A 19,460-nucleotide genomic window follows, 5' to 3' on the forward strand; every position below is an offset into this window, starting at 1 on the left:
GTCCCTGGATCTCTGTCCTTCTTGAAAGGACTCTGAAGTATACGACCTGTGGCTAATATTAGACACTGCAACTTCAGCAAGCAATCCAATGCCCTTTCTGTACTTCTTGGCTATGCCCACTCCTGCTGCACCATTTTTAGGGTGAACGTCAGGACCCCAGGACTCATGTCACTGGGCACTTGGTCCCTTGTTGAGGTCCCTGCTCCTTCAGCTTCCTGCTCCGCACACCTTCAAGAGAGGGAATTGTCCTGAGAAAGCCCAGAAGAGTGTCAGAGCACCGCCCCATCCCCTAGCACAGCCTGTGCAGCAAACCTCAGGGTAATATACCAAATAGATTATTTTATTTTAAACAAAACTGATTTCATTCACTGGTTCTTTGATACTCACATACAAGTACTGCGATGGATGCGTGCAAGTGGTTCGGCCAGGGTCACTTGCAATAACACCGAGTATAGGCAACACATGTCCCAGTTTTTTTATGGCCATGTGCTGTATTTTGCATACACTGTTCACACCCTTGACAAGGGTCTTCCTCCAGAGAGCACTAGAGCTTTCAGAGGGCTTTGCCATGGTCCAGGTGGGACCCTGCTGTCCTCCAGAGAGCCCCTGGGTTTTTGCTGGGCTTTGCCAAGGCCTGGAGCATGCCCTGCTACCTCCCAGAGACCCTTTGGACTTCTACCAGGCTTTGCCAAAGCCCTGGCAGGGCCGTTGCTGGGGATTGCCAGGGCTGTCAAAGGACCATGCTGCCCTCCAGAGTGTCCCAGGCAACATTATAGAAAGATAGCTAACTGGTTAAACAGGACTTGCCCTTTGTGAACCCAAGTTGACTGTGCCTGATGATTGCATTGTTCTTTAAGTGCCTTTCAGTAGCACTCAGTATGATCTTCTTCCAGGAACTGAGGTTAGACTAACAGAGCTGTAGTCACCTGGGTCCTCCCTCATGCCCTTCTTGTAAATTAGAATAACATGGGATAGCTTCTGCTGGCCTAGCCCTCCAGCCCATTTTTTACCCAGGGAAGAATATGCCTGTCCAAGCCATGAGCAGCCAGTGGGAAACTGTGTCAAAGGCTTCTGAGCATTCAGCTGATACAGCTGGTCCGTGACAACTTCAGTGTCCGTAAATGGAAAGTCACTGTTCTGCACTCATGGTCCTCCCACTCAGGGGACCAGGCAGCCTACTGGTCTATCAGTATTATTAAAGACCAAGGCAAAAAAAAGTATTGAACACCTCCACTTTTTCTCCATCCCTATCAGTCAGGTGACCATCTTCAATAAGTAACCCTCCAGTATTTTCCCTTAGACCTCTTGCTACGAACATACTTTAAAAAGCCCTAGCTGGTATCTGACACAACAACTAGCCCATTTCAACTCTAATTGAGCTTTGGCTTTTCATATCTTCTCCCTGCACATTCAAACCACAGCTTTGTTATCTAGCCTAACCTCACTTCCAGAGATCATGCTTTTTCTTCTTGAGCTCTGCAAGGAGTTCCCTGTTCAGCCAAGCTGGTCTTCTGCCCCACTTGCTTGGCTTCTGACACAGGAGAGTTGCCCGCTCCTGTGCTTTTTAAAGACTGACCAGTACTCATGGACTCTTTAGCCCTCAAAAGCAGATTCCCAGGGGACTCCGAGTACCTCCCTGAATAGCATAAAATTTGTTCTCTTGAAGTCCAGGGCAGCACAACTCTGCTCTCCTTTTTTTCTCCTTACACTGACAGTTTTAAACTCAACCATTTTGTGATCACTGTGACAAGTACAGCCACCTACCATCACACATCCCACAAGTCCTTCTCCATTCACAACTAGCAAGTCTAGGAGGGCATCTTTCCTAGTTGGCTCATAGCAGCTGATGTCTGGGAAGTTGAAGTCTCCAATAAGGACAAGAGTTACTGATCCAGAGATTTTTCCTAACTGCCTGTAGAATAACTCATCAGTGCTTTGCCAGAGCCCATGCAGGACCCTGCTACCCTCCAAAAGAGCCCCAGGGCCCTCTATGAGCCCAGCTGCCCTTCTGGGACAAACAGAGAGAGTAGATTTAGGTTGGACTTAAGGAAGAAATGTCATTCAATGAAGGCATTGAGACTCTGGAACAGGTTGCCCAGAGAATTTGTGGAACCCTGTCAATAGAAGCATTCAAAGTCAGATGGGTGAGGCTTTGAACAGTATCTAGTGAAAAATGTCCCTTCCCATTGCAGGGGGTTGGAACTAAATGATCTTTAAAGGTTCTCTCCAATGCAAACCATTCCATAATTCATTAAAAGCCCCAGTGATGGTCCTCAAGCTCCCTCCCACCACCTGCCAAAGAGCACACCCACCGCAGACAGCCTCAGACTCCAAAGTTATCTGCAAAGACTTTTATTAACTCCAAAGGATTAAAAAGTGACCAAAAGCCCCAGCACAGGACTGCTGTGGGCCCTGGCTGTGCCGCAAACGAGGCACCTGAGTTTCAATAAATAAACAACTTCCCAGAAGAACAGTACACAAAGTGCTGTCCCCCCCAGCCTTCATGGCCTTCCCACACCTCAGGGGCTTCAGACACCCCTCAACAGGGCGCTGGCAGTGACCCAGGGCCAGAGCTGGGCTCAGAGACGGACAAGGAAGGCCAGGTTGAGGGCATCAGGGATGCGGAGCTCATCCAGGTGCAGGGGGGAGGTGGTGAAGGGCAGATGCACAGGGAAGAGGTGGCTGGTATCCACCAGGAGCTGGCTAGGTCCCCCTCCATGCTGGTCCTGCAGCTTTTTCTGTGGGGACACAGTGCTCACATCCAGGGCTGGCCCAGTGAGGGGGGCTATGTGCAACAGCCTCCCCCCACCCCATCTCTGGAGCCCAGGTCCCACTTACCTCCACGCTGCTGATGAAGCTGGGGCTGATGCGCTCCTCCAGCCCAGCAGCTGGGGTGTAAGCCCGGAGGATCTTCACAACCTGGAGACAACGGCAGAGACCATGAACAGGGGAGGGCTGGGCACATCCAGACACTCCTGGGTATGGCATGGTCCCCACCCCAGTGCATCCCTGGCGCACCCAGGGAGGCCAAGGAGTCCCAGGATGAGTGCCCAGCAAGCAGCGAGCCCCAACCAGCACCTGCTGGGTCGACAGCACCGTGCACAGACTGCAGAGAGCTCCAGCATCCTCCTCCGTCACCTTCTTCACCTGCAGCAGCTGGGCAGCTTGGACCAGGGGCTCCAACACCTCACAGGCCCTGCTCTGCTGCAGCCCCTCTGCCCGCAGCCACTGCTCCAACTGGCTGATGTTGTACCTGCCGGGGAGACCGGGTCAGGGTGAGGCACAGGCCATGTGTCCCAGATCTCCCAGCTACACCTCTCCCGGACAGCGACTGACCTGAGCTGGATGCCACAGCTCCAGGAGCACGTGTCCTTTCTCAGCAGCAAGTAGTTGAGGGTGGTGCCGCTGATGAGGAAGAAGAGCTGGCGCAGAACCTGGTGCCCCACACTGGGGGCCAGCCCATGGTGGTCCAGCGCTGCACGGAAGGAGCCCAGCTGCTGCAGCAGCTCAGGCAGGGTGTGGGCAGGGGCTGCCGAGGACCGGCGGTGGCCAGGAGGGCAGGAGGAAGACAAGCCCTGAATGGGCTCACTCTCCAGCATGGCAGCAACTAAAGGGTAGAAAAGGCTTATCGTAATGAGGCAGAGACCCTGCGTCGTGCCTCAAGCGGCCAGTACACTGCTCCTTGGCTCTGTGTCCCGGTTGGGGATGCAGGGGACGATGACACCTCCAGGATAGCTGGCCTAGGCTAGCCCAGGTGCTGGTCCTGCTCCACAAGACTGCGAAGTAGGGCATGGGGGAAATAGAGCTCCCCGGGGATGCAGCCCAAGGTCCCTGGGGTGCTGAACCCACTTGAGCTCCCCAGCCACCTCCTCCAAGCCAGCATGCTTAAGGAGCAACTGGTGCCTCATAAAAGGGGGCCCCCAATTCAGAGCCTACCTTCCCCCTCTGGGTACAACCTCTGTAACAGAGCAAGCCGTTCACACAGCTGACCACAGCACTCCCTCCCGGAACCAGTATCCCATGAGCGAGCCCCCCAAGCCCAGGCCATACCGATCATGGGTTTGAGGCGCTTCTCAGCAGCGCGGATGAGCTGCTGATAGAGCTGGACAGCCAGGGCACCCAGACTGCAGCAGGATCTCTGAGGGTCCACGTTCTGCAGGCGATGCTCATTCTGCCGCACCGTATTCCCCTGCCAGTAGGTCTGCAGGCACAGGCTGGGTCAGAGCCAGTGGTACCAGGGGACACAGTTACAGGGTCCCCAACCAAGCATGAAGCAGTGTCAGCCCAGCACATCCCTGCCTACCTGAGTTGGGGGCAAAGAGGATGCAGCCCCAGGTGGGGACAAACCCTGTCCCCGCTAAGCTCCCACCCTTCCCCAGGAGGTGGCAGAGCCCCTCCAGCCCAGCCCTACCTCATCCTGGCTATACTGGCGTAGGCAGTTCAGGAGGCGGCAGGTATTGGCAAGCCAGAGTGCCACCACGTCAAAGTCATCACTGTGCTTCTGCAGGAGGGAAACGGAGAGCACTGGGGTCAGCAGGGCTCTAGCAGTGACAGCAGCAAGCCCTCATGCCCCACAGTACATCCGTAAGCCAAGCTGCAGCCTGGGAGGGCTTGTAGGGGTACAGAGCCATCAGACCCACTCACAGGAGCCATGCAGCACCCAGGGGCATCCCTCACCCCTAGAGATGCTCCGGCTGGACGCCGCAGTCAGGCACACACTGGGCCCTGGGGGTCAGGCTGCTGCCCCAGGGCCACCCCCACCTTGGCCACTGAAGCTCTTGCTCCTCAGCCCAACCCACACCTCCAAGTCCAGCACCTTCATGACCCTTTTGATGGCATTGATGGCCGCATCCAGGAGCGAGCGGGCCCGTGGCTCGTCACAGCAGTGGTCCGCGTGTCGGAAGCACAGGAAGAGGATATAGGCTGGCAGGTCTGGGAGCGCTCCGGGGCTGCTCTGCGGTTTGTAGTCTGCAGGGGAAAGCAGGACAGTTGAGATCTAGGCAGCTATAGAAAGCTGGTCCTGAGCCAGGCAGGATGCTGCTCCAGCAACAGTGAAAGGATGAGCTCACACAGAGGTTGGCAAGAAATCCTAGCAGGGACCAAGCTGAGGTAAGGAGTCCCCATCTCTCCAAATCCTACCTGTAATGACAGCCTTGATAATGCGCCCTTCATCCTCCATCCTCCACGCTAGCATAGCCTGGGACAGCCCAGCCAGGGATGGGATCACTGGGGACTGGGACACGACCACAGCAGGCACTGCCAACTTCTGCACTGGCCCAGTAGCCTCTCTCTTCACTGGGGGAGAGGAACGCAGGTCACATCCTGCTGTGTCCTGGGCTGTGGGACCCACATCAGGTGCCCCCAGCTCAGGCCAAGCAGATGGTCTCCAGCATCTCTGTTTCAGGGGGGACTCCGCTCCCCATGTTGAGACTAGTGACCCTCCAGCTAGCCCCACACCTCCCTCCTGTGCGGGCAACTTGCCTGTGAACTCCTGGATCTGCTTTGTGTAGGCTCTCAGCTGCTTCTGGAGCTTCAGTGTAGTCCTCTCCTGCTTTTCCAGCTTCTGGGCCAGCTCCTGGGCAGGGACAGCCCCAGTAGGGCTCAGGCAGCCTCTCTCAGCTGGACACCCCCACCAGCACCCAACGAGTGGAGCAGAGCTGGGGGGGATGCAGCAGGGGCCCCCGCATTGCTCCCAAAGCAGCTGCTGCAGCTCACCACAGGGCAAGGGGATGGAAGCCAGCCCCAAGCCCAGTCCTGCCCACCCACTCCCACCTTACCCAGTTTTCTTCCTTGAGCTGCAGGACATGGTGCTGCAGCCCCTCCTGCCCCTGGTGCCGCTGCAGGTCCTGGATGAGGGCTGCCTGCTGCTGGCTGAGCTGCTTGAGCGAGCAGATATCGAGGTGCAGCCCTTCTACCTCCTCCTCGTGCTGCTGCTTCTCCTCCCGCAACTGACTCGCCAGCAGCCTGCACACATGCATTCAGGGAAACTGAGGCACCAACCTCCTTCAGCTCCCACACACCATCTCTTGATGAGGCTGCCGAGGAGGTATTTCTCCCCTGAAGCCCAAGAGCTGGTCCAGGGCACCCTGGGGGCAGCATGGACCCAGCTGTGCTAACAGAGCATCTCCCCTCCAGCTGCACTGAGCCTTGAGCACACATGGCACAGCCCAGGAACAGGCTGCACCAGCCCTGCCCTCTTAGGAGGCTCCTGTTGAGCCCAGGGCATCCAGTCTGCTCATGCAGTGGGCTTGCTTGTGCTCAGGTCAAGGTGGGGATGGTCCAGCCCCCCAGGAAAACACAGCTGGGTCCACTGGAGAGAAGGGAAAGAGAGCCAGGGCTACCCCAGACCCAGTTGGGCAGTAAGAGGCAGGCTGCCCTTGCTTTCCCTGTCCAGCTAGAGCTACAGTGCCTATAACATGTGAGGGGACAGCTGGTTCAATAAAAGGATTTGCAGCTGCCCAGCACCACAGAGGCCAGGCAGCTGCAACCCAAGCCACAGCTAGCTAAAATACCAGGGAAAGCCTCAGCAGCAGCATGGATCCAACAGTCCATTATGGGGAAACCAGCCTCAGCTGGGGACCGTCTCTCTGGGACCACACTCACCTGTTGGCAACCTGCACCGCATCATATGCATGCTTTAGGTCATCATCCACTACCACCTTCCCTGGGCTCCTGCCCAGCCCCAGCATCTCAGCTATGTTCTGCAGGCAGAGGAGAGCAGGGTGAGGCCAGCCCTGCCAGCCTGCATCTGGCCCTGCTTACAGCAGCAGAGCAAGGGCTCACCCTGCGCTTGAAGAAATCCAAGGGTTTCCTCTCCTCCAGCTCCACAGGGGCCTTGGACCTCCGCAGCTCCTCCCGGGTCCGCGCCAGCTCCTCATTAACAGCATTGAACTGCCCCAGGAGGAGCAGATACGCCTTCTCGAAGGGATCCTGGCCCACACTGCTCTTCAGCGGTGCCTCACCACCAGGCTGTGGCTGCAGCCCCTCTGGCACCGGCTGCCAGCCCTCCTCCAGCCCCTGGGTGTAGAGACAGGGTTTGGCACAGAAGACAGTGCTGGGCACCAGAACACCCGCAGACACCCCTTCCCGATGGGACCAGGTCCCAGCCAGGAGCCCCAGGGCACAGCTGTCCCCATAGCCAGGGGAAGGGACAGTCCACTTGACACCCCCACCACACTGTCCCCACCAGTGTCACCACTAGCCTCAGCTTGCTTGTCGGAGCCGTCTCGTGAGGGAGCTGTAGACACAGAGGACAAGTAGCTGCTCTCGGAGCCCAAGAAGCTCTCTGACGAAAGGGACCGTCTCAAGGTGCTTTGCTGAGAGGTGAGAGAAGGACAAGGTTGTTCCCCCGCACCCCAAGCACCTGCTGGTTCATCAGCTAGGGCAGAACAGCGGTAGCCTCAGGAGGATACCTTGGCTTGGAGATCCCCCAGCACATGAGCTGGGGAGCCCACTTCTCCCAGAGAGGATGTCCTGGACCACCCAGCACTGTCTACTCCCCATAAGGAGCTGACAGAGGGGTTGCCCTGAGCCTCCCTACGTCCCTGCCAGCCCCTCACCCTGTGGAGGGCCACTTCATCCCGCAGGTTCTCGTAGCCCTGCTCCAGGCGGGCGTACTCCTGCACCAGGCTCTGGTAGCGCGCCCGCTCCTCCTCCAGCTCCTGCAGCAGCCCCTGGCTCTCCCGCGCCGCACGCTGGTGCTGCTCTGTGGGGATGGACACAGCAGGGAGTGGGGACAGGGAAATTCAGGACCCCTCTGTGAGGGGACATTCAGGAACACACTGAGCCTAGAGGACCAATCCATATCCAGGGGAATGGGATGAGGGGATCAGAAGACCCCTTTTACCTTCCAGATCCTGCGACTGCTCCAACATGCGCTGGATCAGGGCATCCCTCTCTTCCCCCAGCTGCAGCTTCACGGCTTCCACCTCTGCCAAGCGCTGTGGGAAAGCAGAGGGGCAGGTACAGCCAGAGCCTTGCCTGGGGCCAGTTCTGGCTGCCAGGGACCACCCGGAGAGACCCCTGGAGCCCCAGCAGAGCAAGAGCATCCCCAGACAGACAGACCTGCCTGAGCTCCTCAACCTCCTGGCCCAGGCAGCTCTTCACGCTGTTCTTCTCCAGCTCAGCCAGCCGTTCCTGCAGCTGCTGGACCTGGGCATCACGGGCTGCATCCTCTCTCAGCTGCTGCATCTCGGCCCGCAGGCGCTGCACCTCCTCGGCATGGGCAGCGTTCAGCCCCGAGAGCTGTTCCGCCAGCCGCTGCTTCTCTTGGGCCTTGGGTCGATGGGCAGAGCACATCAGGCAGGTGGCCAGAAACAAGGGCATATCCCCACGTCTCCCATCAGCGAGAGCCTATGCATACTCAGGCTGCACTTCTGCAACGAACCTCGATATCCCATTTCCCACCCATCTGCTTGGAGCCCTCAGCCTCTGGTATCACCTCAAAGAGAGCTCAGGCCTAGGAGAGCAGCTCTCCATGACATGCCATCCCACATGGAGCCATGCATAAGCTTTGCCATGGCTTTATAGCCCACCCACCTCCTGGCCAGCCCCGGCAGCAGTATTCTCCAGCCCTGCTTCCCCCAACCACCAAAACCAGGATGACACCCCAGGAGCCCTCCCTCCCGCTCCACAGACACCCCAGAAACAGAGCAGTGACAGCTGAAGCAAAGACACTCGCCCAGATGGCAACAGCAGATGCTGCCGGCAGGAATGTGATGGGAGAACACGGTATGCCGGAACAGTTCCCAGCACATGACGCTGTGCTGCAAGGCTGCACCCAACCAAGCACCCAGGAGGGTGCACAGCCCATCCCCAGGGCCACCAGCCCCACGTCTATCGGGAGCATTGAAAACCCAGGACTGAAACCCAGATGCACAACTCCTGCCTGGGGATACGTGTCAGGCAGGGTCAGCTCCCAACCCCAGGGCCAGGAGAGGACTGAAGACAAGGGCAGGCATGGTTTCAGCTGCACAGGGACTGATAAGAAGTGGTCAGCAAAAAGCAGTTGCCCCCGCACCCTGGGACCCACAAAGGGCTGAAAACCAGCACCCACCTGCTCATCCAGCCTGCACTGCAGCTGTATCACCTTGATCTCCATACCCTTATGCAGCTGCTTGTAGTGCTCGACCGAGCGTGCCTCGATACGCAGCAACCGCAGCTCCCGGCGTGCCTGCACCCGGCGGTAGCAGCACTGCAGGTAGATGACAGTCCTACGCAGGCGGGTGTAGTGGGTCCGGGCCAGCCAGCCCCTGACAGCGGCCTGTATCACCACAGCTTTCTGGTGCCACACCATCTGTGAAGGGAGAGATGGGGCAGTGGCACCACCAGCAGCACAGGCACACACACACACACCCCCCGAGGTGGGATCAGGGCACCCATTGCCCTGCCAGGCTCCTACCTGTTGGTAAAGACGCCGGGCAAACATGCCCCGGGCAAAGGCTTGGATGGTGATGACAGCCCGGTGCATGCGTAGGTAGGAATGCCGGGCCAGAACCATCCTCAGGGTCTTCTGCAGCGTCACGGCAGCCCTGGTCCTTCGCAGCATCCTGGTGAACCTGCAGAGAGGGCATAGAGCTGGGCAGGCGGTGGCAAAGCCTGCAGCCCAGTCCATACCACAGGGCCACCCGGGTCAAAGCCCAGCCCAGAGCCAGTACAACTGCCAGGTCACACCAAGGCCGAGGTCTGTCTCAGCCCATCGCAGTTCCCCCCCCAGCCCCAGACTCCACTCACCTCCGGGCCAACATGCCCCGCGCATGGCGCTGCAGGCAGACTGCCGCGACACGTGCCCGTCGAAAGCGCGTCCGTGCCAGCCAGCCCCGCAGGTGCCTCTGCAGCAGGACGCAGGCTGACCTCAGCCGGCGGTACCGCAGCTCTTCCAGGTAAGCCACTTGGCCAGCCCGGAAAAACACCTTGCTCTTCCCACACTGGTACTTGCTGGGGTCCTACATGCAAGGCTGGAGTCAGTCCCAGGGACAACGCATACCCCAGCCAGGCTCCCCAAGCTCCTCCTTCCACTGATCTCTCCACCCAACCTCCCTGGCTCCCAGCTTACCCATTTCTGTACCCCACTGGGCACCCACCCATGGGGAGAAGCACCTGCAAGGAATATGCTGGTACCACAGCTGCACCCCCCGCCCCCCAAGCAGGACCCTTACTTGAAGCAGTCTCTCAAGGGCAAGGCTGCAGATCTGCTTCTCATCAGTGCCCATCAGTTCCTCTCTGCTCACCAGAGCCCTGTACCTCTCTAAGAACTCCTGATATGTCCACCTGTGGAGGACAGAGGGGTCAGAGGTGCTGTGGCTGGAGATGGGGGGAGCATCCAGGGGACTGCTGAAGCAGGGGGGTACCTGGAGGGGTAGCCTGAGGCACTGATCCGGATGGTCTCCAGGACCCCACAGGCTCGTAACTGCTCCACTGCTCGCCTAGAGTCAAACCTGGGGCAAAGAGGGGCTGGTCTAGGATGTGTCCCAGCCAGCTTGGCACATTCCAAGCTACACAAGGCCAGAGCAACAGGGACACAGATTGGAGGGACAGCAGTGCCCCACAGCGGCGCCAGCCCCTCCAGGCACTCACACAAAGGGCTGCTTGCCATCGTTGGGTTTGATGCAGCGGATGTAGTGCGATGTGGTGCTGCCCAGCATCTCCATCAGCCGTTTCAGGGAGGCTTTGAACTGCCGAGGACACAGCAAGCATGGTCAGGGCAAGCAGGAACATCCTGGGGCTTGTGGGGTTCCCCAGGCCAGGACACACACAGGTCCTCCTTGGGGCTGTCCTAGCCCCGGTTGTCCGGGGCCAGCATGCATTTCCCCCCCCCCATACCTGGCTGGATATGGACTTCTTGCTCTTTTGGCTGTTGGGCAGCGATCTGCGGCTAGGGTGACCAGCCATCCTGGGCCCACCGGACCTGCGGGACTGCAGGGACATGGGGCCATCCCCTTCCTCCAGGAAGAGCTCAGCAAGCAGGGCAGACTGCACAGAGCAGAGCTGTGAGAGCCAGGCAGACCTCACGGCGAGCATCACCCCATACCCAGAGAGCCATCATCACCAGGAGACAGAGCCCCAGCAGACCACAGAGGCCATCCCAGTGCACGGTCCTCTGCCCTGCTACAGCTCAGATGTGCCAGATCCAGCTGTGCCCCTGCCCACTGCTCCCCCAGGAAAAACTAAGTGCAAGCCACAGGCACCTTCCTAGGTGTGTTCAAGAGCCCTCCAAGATGTCCCTTACCTTCTGCAGGGGCCAAGCAGGGTAGAAAGGAGAAGGGACAGTGTTACAGACCTGGAAGCAGCAGGACCCTCCAGCCCTCTCAGCAGGGACATGGCCAAGGTGTCCCCCAAGATGGGGAGTCCCAAGGCAGGGGAACAGGGTGGGCAGCACCCACATCTCAGGGCACCCTGACCATAACCAGCATGACCAGCTGTGCCAGCAGACAGACAGGGATTTGTTCTGCACCACTTATGCCTCCTATACCATCAGTCCTTCCCAGCCCCAGGCTCCCAAGGCCACAAGCCAGCCAGGCTCTGCCCTAAATAGCCCCTGCTCAGGGTGGCTCTCACCTTGCTGGCTCGCAGCAACCCCACCAGCTCCTCGGGCACAGCATCCCTGTTCTTCTCCACAAACCCATCACACTGGTATTCCACCTGGCAGACAAGGCAAGCACAAGCATTAGCCTGCAGCTCCCAGACCAGTGCAGGGCCCTGCTTGGACACACTCCAAGGCTTTTGGAAGAGGTCCTTGCAGGAGTCAGAGCTGGTGGTGGCCACACTGCCTAGCTCCTGCCCTGCTGCAAGGTTACTGATAAGAACCATCACAGCCAGAGTTTCCATATTTTTTCCCTCAGTTAAAGAGTTGCAGCCCAGCGCTTAGCAGCAGCAGAGCCAGCAGAATCCATTTCCCAACCTGGGAGGGAGCAGACAGCTGCCACAGCACTCAGGACCACTAGCCACCACCAGCTCTAGACAGGGCAGACTGGGCGCCCATTAGTGCAGAGCCACTGCCAAGCCCTCCCCAACCAGGGCTGCACTGCCACAGCTTTCCCTACCTTGCCAGCAAAGTGGCAGACAACAAAAGCATCCGTGGGCCTCTTGGGCTTCTGGAAGTGGGAGCTGCTGAGGTGGGTCTGATAAAGCTTCTGGGCCCAGCTCCCATCACTGCCTTGGGGCATCTGAAAGGCAAAGGGGTCAGAAGGGGCAGCAGGGGGGGCTCTGGGTAGCCACGGCAGCCTGCTCCTGGCATCCCTCACCCACCTTGCATTCCTCATTCAGCAGGTCCAGGATGCCAAGCCGGCCTTCGATGAGCTCAATGCATGGCTGGTTGTCACAGAAGTCAACAAAGACCCAAGGGATCTCCTCAGTCACATACTCCTCCTGCTCCAGCTTGAAGACGTGCTGGAGGGCAGGGAGAACAGAGCAGGACTGAGCCAGGAGTGGACAAAGGTGACCAGCCACCAGGCAGTGGCTTGGTTTCCATAAGACAGCTGAGCAGCCCTTCTCCTGGAGCAGAAGCACTTTGGGAGAAAGGAAGGGACCATGCCCAGCTCCAGCAGCCTCCCAGAGGTCCACGTTTGCAGAGACTGAGGCACCAGCCACATTCAAGGCAGAGAGCACCAAAAGCAACAGCGCAGCAGGGCTGTGCAGGGCCCACCCTCGCTGACTCCCAGTAAGGACACACATCTGGGCGATACCCACCAGGTTGAAGAGCTGCTGCAGCTTCTCATTGGCATAGTTGATGCAGAACTGCTCAAAGCTGTTGAGCTCAAACATCTCAAACCTGCAGGAAGCAAAGACTTGCTTGAGGCAGCTGCCAGGCAGAGCCAACCCAGCCAGGCACAGGCACCCAGCTGGCCCCAGTGCAGGCACAGGTACTGCCCCGTGTCCCAGCTGGAGGCAGCCACAGCTAATGCCGGAGCAGGACCGTGGTCTTCCAGGCAGCCCAGGAGTGGGGAGCTCCTCTTACCCATAGATGTCCAGGATGCCAATGGAGGTATGGTGGCCCTCTGGTGACCGCAGGGCACGGTTGACCCTGCTCACCATCCACCTGAAGACCTGCCCATACATATGCTTGGCCAGGGCATCTCGGGAATCGAGCGCCTGCTGCCTGGAGAGGGGCTTCAGGTAGGTCTCACCAGCAGTGACCAGCTTGCGGTGGCAGAGCCAGCGCATCACCTGCGATGCCTCCACGCCCAGCAGTGTGCAGAACAGCCCTAGGGCCTTATCAGCAGGCTGCAAAGGGACAGACCCTGTCACCTCACTGTTGCCAAGATGTGGCTCCTGCAGCCAGCACAGCTCAGGGACCAGTTTGGGATGCAGGGTACAGGCAGCAAGCTCTCACCCACCTCCACAAAGCAGCCATCCCCACGGCGGTCCCTCCCTCTGAACACGATGTTGCCTAGGTGCAGGATGGCAGCCAGGATGCTGAATAGCTCCAGCTGGTTGGCCTCAGGGACACCTGCAGGCACAGCACTGGCATGAGGGACTCCCCAGGCTCCCCCCACCCCATGCTGGTCTGACCTCCCCCCCTGCATCACACAAACCGGAGGGATGGGAATGGCCAGTAGATAAGCCGGGCTCCCCAGCAATGGGAGGTCTGGCACCAGCACTCCTACACCAGAACTGGTGTGAGGGCAGTGGGACAACCAGCCCTGGGGACCAGCTCTGCCTGCCCCCTCCCCACTCATGCCCGACCAGTACCCAGGAGCGAGAAGGCATGCCGTGTGCTGTCCAAGTCAGCCACGTCGTTGGTGTTCTGGGCAGCAGTGCACTGGCCCTGGCAAGTGTAGTGGAAGGACTCTGCCCCACCTGTGGATGAGATGCGTCAGGCTGTGAACCAGCACAACCTGCCCTGCAGGGCTCCCAGCCACCCTTATCCCACCCCGGCGGGTCTTCTCCAGCATCCAGCCGGGGAGGGCAGGAAGGCCTGGCACTGCCCAGTACGGGACAGGCTGGCAACAAGCTGTGTCACAGGGCTCGTGGGGGCACTCACGGAGACCCAGGCCCTGGAGCTCAGGCAGGGTGGCCGAGGCACAGAGCTGGTAGAAGATGTGGTAGTTCCTCTCTGCTTTTGCCTGTAGATGAGCAAGAAAAAAAAATCACTGAGAAGCCAGGTCATCTTGGGCCACCCTGCTCCCCTGCAGCAGTGCTGCAGCCCCAGATTTGGGGACAAGGGACATCTTCCCCTCTCCCAGCTCAACTCAGCAGCACTGGGGTTGCTTCCCTGGGGGATACCCAAGAGGAGCACCCTCCCGCTCTGAGGATTGGGGGTCCCACTCAGCCCTGTCCCCATGCCACCCTAGAGACCCACATGGAAGGTGACACGGGACTTCTCCAGCAGGTAGGTTTTGATGGTGGCCCCTGTGACACGTGCTTGGCTGAAGCAGATTTCGATATACTTCCCAAAGCGACTACTGTTGTCGTTCCTGCTTGTCCTTGCATTCCCAAAGGCCTGGAGGAGAAGGAAGGCAGGAGGTTTAACTGGCCCCAGATCTCCAGGCGCTCTGGAGAAGCTCAGTCTCTGCCACCAATTTTACAGGGGTGGACAGACACAGCAACACATCAGGTATACAGGCCATGGGGAGCACAGGCAGAACCTGCAGGGACACCCCAGCTCTCCCCATGCAGAGCCTGGGCACCCAGGGGGACCCACCTCCATGACGGGACTGGAGGCCAGCACCTTCTCCTCCATGCTGGAGTCGCACAGGCAGCCCCCAACAGTGGTGAAGTATCTCATGGCATACTTGGCCGATGCAGTTTTCCCTGCACCTGACTCACCGCTGATGATGAGGGACTGGTTCTTCCCAAACCTGCCAGACAGGGACGTGAGCTGGGGACATGCCAACAGGACCAGTCTCCACAGACAGACCAGAGTCCTGTCCCCACTGCCACCCCAGGGACGCTCCCACGTGACACTCTCACCTCACCATCTGCTTGTATGCCTCCTCTGCCAAAGCAAAGATGTGGGGATCCATGTCCCCAATTTCGTGGCCGCTGTAGGCGTAAATCACCTCCTCCTCATAGATAGGCAATGGCTTGTAGGGGTTGATAGCGACGAGGATGACACCTGGAGGAAGAGTGCTGTGCAAAGGGCAGGAGCGGGGGGGGGGGGGGGGGGGGGGGGGCACCTGTCCCAGGGTGCTGCAGGGAAGGGACATAGGATGGGGAGCAGAGGGGGTGCACGGGGCTCACCACAGTAGGTGTAGATGGCATTAGCCTCCAAAAAGCGCCGGCGGAGCGAGTGCAGCACAGCTGGCTCATGCAGGTAGCTCAGGGCCACCAGGTCATCGGCACCTGAGAGGCAGTCTGGGTTGCAGAGAGGCGGCAGCTGGGACTCGATGGGGTAGGCCAGTGCCTGCAGGGATGGAGACAGAGCAGGAGAAGTGCTGAGTGGGGTCAGCCAGCCCCGCAAAGCCAGGGTGGGTCTGTGGGAAGTGGCACAGCAGGAGGGATGCTGTCTGCAGGCTGTGCTTGGGCTGTTAGTCACCAGGAATTGCAGACCAGCCAGGGCGGTGAGCTGAGCTGGAGGCCATTTGGGAAGTCAGGCAGGAGCAGGCAGTGAGGACCAGCTCACCGGGCAGTCAGGGGACACAGGGCATGGTGTGCCAGACACAGCCAAAGACATCCGGGCTCCTGCTCAGACACCAGATGGGACACATCCAGGCAATGTTTGAGCCTCTCTGCACCCTGCTGAGGAGCCCAGGCTGGTTTGGGGGTGCAGAGGTGAACTGTCTCCCATCTGAGGATGCCCAGCCACGTGGCAAGCACAGGAGGGACCTGCTGGGCTGCACAGCTCCAGCCTTACCGAGCCATCTTCCAGGCGGAGATGGAGAATGGCATCTCCTTCCTTGTAGCCTCTGGTTACTTCTGCCACCCTCCAGACTTCGACACAGTCAGGGATCCACACCCGGGCACCCTGCAGGGACACAGGAGGGAGGGGATCCCTGCAGAAAGCCACGGCCAAGAGACAGGGAAAGCGTCTGGCCACCAGCCTCCCCATGGTTCTCACTTAGGACAGTCAACCCAACGCTCAGCATCACCGTAGTGGGGTGAACCATAGGACCCAGCACCCTGCTAGGTGCCCCACAGCCCCTTGGCTCCTTCAGGCAGGGGTCCTACCCAGCTGCTCTCCAGATGTGCAGGAAGGTGCCTTTGCTGGAACCCCACTTCTCTCCAGCTCTGCTGCCCACCCCAGGAAGGTCAGCACCTCTCCTGCCCTTGGTACGGGGGCTGCCTCTGCCCCACCCCAAGGATGTGATCACTCCCGCTGCTGCAGGAAAGGTTTCTGGAAACACAGATGATGCCGAGCATGGGCATTTCTGAACACCCAGTGTGCTGGAGATGCAGCCGCATGGTTTGGCTGGGCAGAGATAGCAAGCTTGAAAGCAGATATTTGCAGTACAGATCCCTTGCTAACTACTGAGTGGATCCAGACACTGTCACCAGCTCTGCAGACCCAGCTACAAGCCAGAGCATAAGGACAGCAGTAAGGAGGAGAAAAAAAAAAATTAAAAAAAAATCAACCCATACTCTTTTCACCCCCAAAATTTGCAGCCCCCTGGGGCCAGCCACAGTGGGCAGCCTTGTGTGAGGGACCAGCTGGCACCCATGGGACCAGTGCTCCCTGCCTGCTACAGGCAGCAGCCTCAGTTTCCCCTCTGCAGACAGCAGGTGCTGATGAAGTGGGAGTTCTGCAGCATGGCGAGCCCCAACTTCCCTCTGCACCCAGACCCGAGCATTAACACCTCCCTCACACCTGGAAAAAGCCTCTTTGGAGCCACCCCTCAGGGAACAGGGGATCCCACCCTCAGCATGAGCAAAGCGGCGCAACACCACAGGGGTAGAGAGGTAAAAACTAAGCCAAAAAAAACCTCAAAACCCTGCTACGGGCAACCCATCAAGTGGCAAGAGGTTGAATACCCAACCCCAAACTGGCACAGGGTGACCTGTGCTCCCAGGGGAGGGAACCACAGCTCCTGCTGGCCCTGCAGCCCTGCTCTGAGCTGTCGGGCACCTTCCCAGCACCTTCTGCTGGACTGGGAAACAAGGACTGCTTCCAGGGGGTCAGTACCTCCTGCTGCTCTGAGCAGGCAGAGATGAGGCCATGCTGCAAGCATAAAAAGGTGGGGAAGGGGAAGGAATCTCACGGTTGCAGCTTTGCTCTCAGGCTGAGATGGGAGCACGCATCCCTTTCCACAAACTCCGGGAGCTACTGAGCACTAGACAGGGCTCTAACATATCACACTCCTACCCCAGTGGGCTGGGGCCAGCCTCTTGCTAGAAACCAGGGCCTGAAAAACCATCCTGGTTTCGCTGATTTTGCGATCCAGGGAACTTGGCTCGCAGCAAACATTTCCAGGTCTGCGGCGTGCAAAGCACATGTGTTAATGCATCATTAAAGTTGATCAAACACGCACTGAACAGGCTGGAAGTCTGGGAAGGGGGAAGGAAGGGGCTGAACTTTGGGTTCACATCCAAGGAGTCATCAGAATTTGCAGCTGACAAAGAGGCTCAGCAGAGGAGCGGTAACAAGAAGCCATTATCATTTATGAGCAATAGCCACTGGGGGGAGCGAAAATCGCACTATGTACAGCTTCCCGGCAAGGCACTAACGGATTTTAGTCTGAAATCAGAGCTGGACAAAAGAGCATCCCTTGCCAGCACTCCCAGCTCGTCCCTCGGCCGCTCCCCAAGGGAACACCAGGGAGCTGGCAAAAGGTGCGAGAGCTGGCAGTTAACCTCAGGGCTCCACAGACACTTGGCTAAGTCAGTCATGCAGCCACTTCGGTCCCAGCCTGGCCGGTGATTTGGGACAAGGCAACCCACAATGCCTTAAGCATAGAAACCCTCCTTGCTTTGCCCAGGTTGGCACCTCAACCACACCACAACGATGGATGCTGCGCTCTGACCTCTGCAGAAATACCAGTACCCTCCAGCACCACAGGCTAACCCACGTCCAGGGAGAAAGGACCATGTTTAGGGTCTGCCCTACAGCTGTAGTAATCATTTTTGATACGCAGCAGCAAAAGTGAGAAGCGAGAGCCCACCCTGCTGCCTGCTCGCAGCAGAAACATCCTCGACAGGCAGAGCTGCTCCAAGGCAGAAGGAGGAGGATGTGGGCCAGGATCCAGGGCGTGAAAGCAGCCAGGCCAGTTGGGCAAGAAGCAGGACAGATGGGTGCCCAGACAGCACCAAACCCTTCTCACCTGTGGTGAGTACCACTGCGAGGTGCTGCGCTTGCCAGGCCGCGGGTCCCGGCGTGTCAGGGAGCCTTACGAACAGCCTAACTAGGGTGCAGCGGCCACTGCAGCACCCACACAGGGTGGGCACCCCACGGCTGGACCCACAGCTGATACACGCCCCCCAAGGTGCCACCGAGCCAGGCACCAGTGGGGAGGTCACCTAGGGGGACACCCAAGCCACAGCACCTGTAGTCAGCCGGGGTGCTGAGCCCCCAGATCTGCAACAACCAGCCCAGACCCACAGGCACCAGCACCCCAGGGTGGGACAAACCCCCCCCCCCGGACCCTCTCACCTGCACATACAAGTCCCCCGCAGCCATAGCAGCCCCCCCACCGCAGCCAGCACTCCCACCCCCTCACCCGCAGCCTCTTTATGGCCACTAATTGCTGCTAATTGGAGCGGGGTGGGGGTGGGGGTGGGTGTTATACGTACCCGCCCCAGTCCACCTCCCATTCTGCCCCACAGCCCCTCTCCAGGCCAGAGGAACGCCTGGAGGGTGCTGGGACTAGTCCCAGCCCCCCCGCCCCCCCCGTGACACCCCAAGATCCCTCCCAGCTCGGGCACCCCAAGTGCCCCCTGTGCAGGGCACCTCAAGACCCCTCCCATTCAGGACAACCTGAGAATCCCCATAAAGGGCACCCCAAGACCCCACTTGGGACATCCTGAGAAGCCTTATGTGGGACCCCCCTGCCCACCCAGGACACCCCAAGCTCCCCTCCCTACCTGGGACACCCCAGGAGCCCATCGAGGGCACCCAAAGACCCCTCCTATCTAGGACGCCCCAAAACTGCCCTCATTCAGGGCACCCTGGGCTCTGATCTTGTGCACCCCAAGTCACCCATCCAGGGCACTCCACGCACCCACACGCCACCACAGCCCCACGGCACGGGCCCCTGCTGCCCTCGTTACAGAGAAACTCCAGTAACGATGAAAACCTGTGGCCACAGCACTGGCAGAGTACTGACAGCTGCCTGTGGGTCCCCATAGCCCACGGGTGCCACTGTCTGTGGGTGCCACCGCTCCCGGGTCCCGCTGCCTGTGGGTCCCCGCTGCCTGTGGGTGCTGCTGCCTGCAGGTCCCTGCTGTCCCCGCACCCCTGCGGTGGCCCAGCCAGCCCCACAGAGCCAGGACGAAGCCTGGGCGACTGGCTACCACGCGGAGGTGGCTGATGGTGGGGACAGAGAGACAAGGGGATGCCCAAGCAGGGCGAGAGGTGGGCGACGGTGACC

The 19,460-nt window shown here is 59.2% G+C and overlaps 1 protein-coding gene across 1 annotated transcript; it reads right to left on the bottom strand.

Moving 5' to 3' along the window:
* Positions 1-2,259: 2,259 nt before the first annotated feature.
* On the bottom strand, positions 2,260-18,550 carry LOC126041940 (unconventional myosin-Vb-like). The gene is made up of 37 exons (XM_049808373.1): positions 18,524-18,550; positions 15,794-15,904; positions 15,181-15,343; positions 14,911-15,055; positions 14,642-14,798; positions 14,300-14,440; positions 13,982-14,063; positions 13,690-13,797; positions 13,335-13,447; positions 12,956-13,221; positions 12,688-12,769; positions 12,247-12,387; positions 12,042-12,164; positions 11,557-11,640; positions 10,822-10,971; positions 10,576-10,673; positions 10,350-10,436; positions 10,158-10,269; positions 9,733-9,944; positions 9,401-9,557; positions 9,056-9,295; positions 7,981-8,274; positions 7,847-7,940; positions 7,560-7,705; positions 6,963-7,316; positions 6,784-6,891; positions 6,604-6,614; positions 5,778-5,964; positions 5,482-5,575; positions 5,140-5,295; positions 4,802-4,968; positions 4,412-4,501; positions 4,051-4,201; positions 3,337-3,607; positions 3,079-3,253; positions 2,839-2,919; positions 2,260-2,738 (listed from the first exon to the last, which is right to left on the bottom strand). The coding sequence occupies exons 1-37, from the start codon at positions 18,548-18,550 to the stop codon at positions 2,580-2,582; spliced, it is 5,337 nt and encodes a 1,778-aa protein (XP_049664330.1). The 3' UTR covers positions 2,260-2,579.
* Between the last annotated feature and the right edge of the window lie 910 nt (positions 18,551-19,460).

Source organism: Accipiter gentilis, chromosome 8 (assembly GCF_929443795.1).
Source record: "Accipiter gentilis chromosome 8, bAccGen1.1, whole genome shotgun sequence".
NCBI lineage: Eukaryota > Metazoa > Chordata > Aves > Accipitriformes > Accipitridae > Astur > Astur gentilis.

Bases quoted from the DNA above. Each gene is read 5' to 3' on its own strand.
- LOC126041940 (XM_049808373.1), bottom strand. From the start codon at position 18,550: ATGGCTGCGGGGGACTTGTATGTGCAG. The intron at 15,056-15,180 runs GTGAGCCCCGTG...CTCTTCCTCCAG, and splicing joins TGCCATCTACACCTACTGTG to GTGTCATCCTCGTCGCTATC. The intron at 2,920-3,078 runs GTGCTGGTTGGG...CGTTGTCTCCAG, and splicing joins CGGTGCTGTCGACCCAGCAG to GTTGTGAAGATCCTCCGGGC.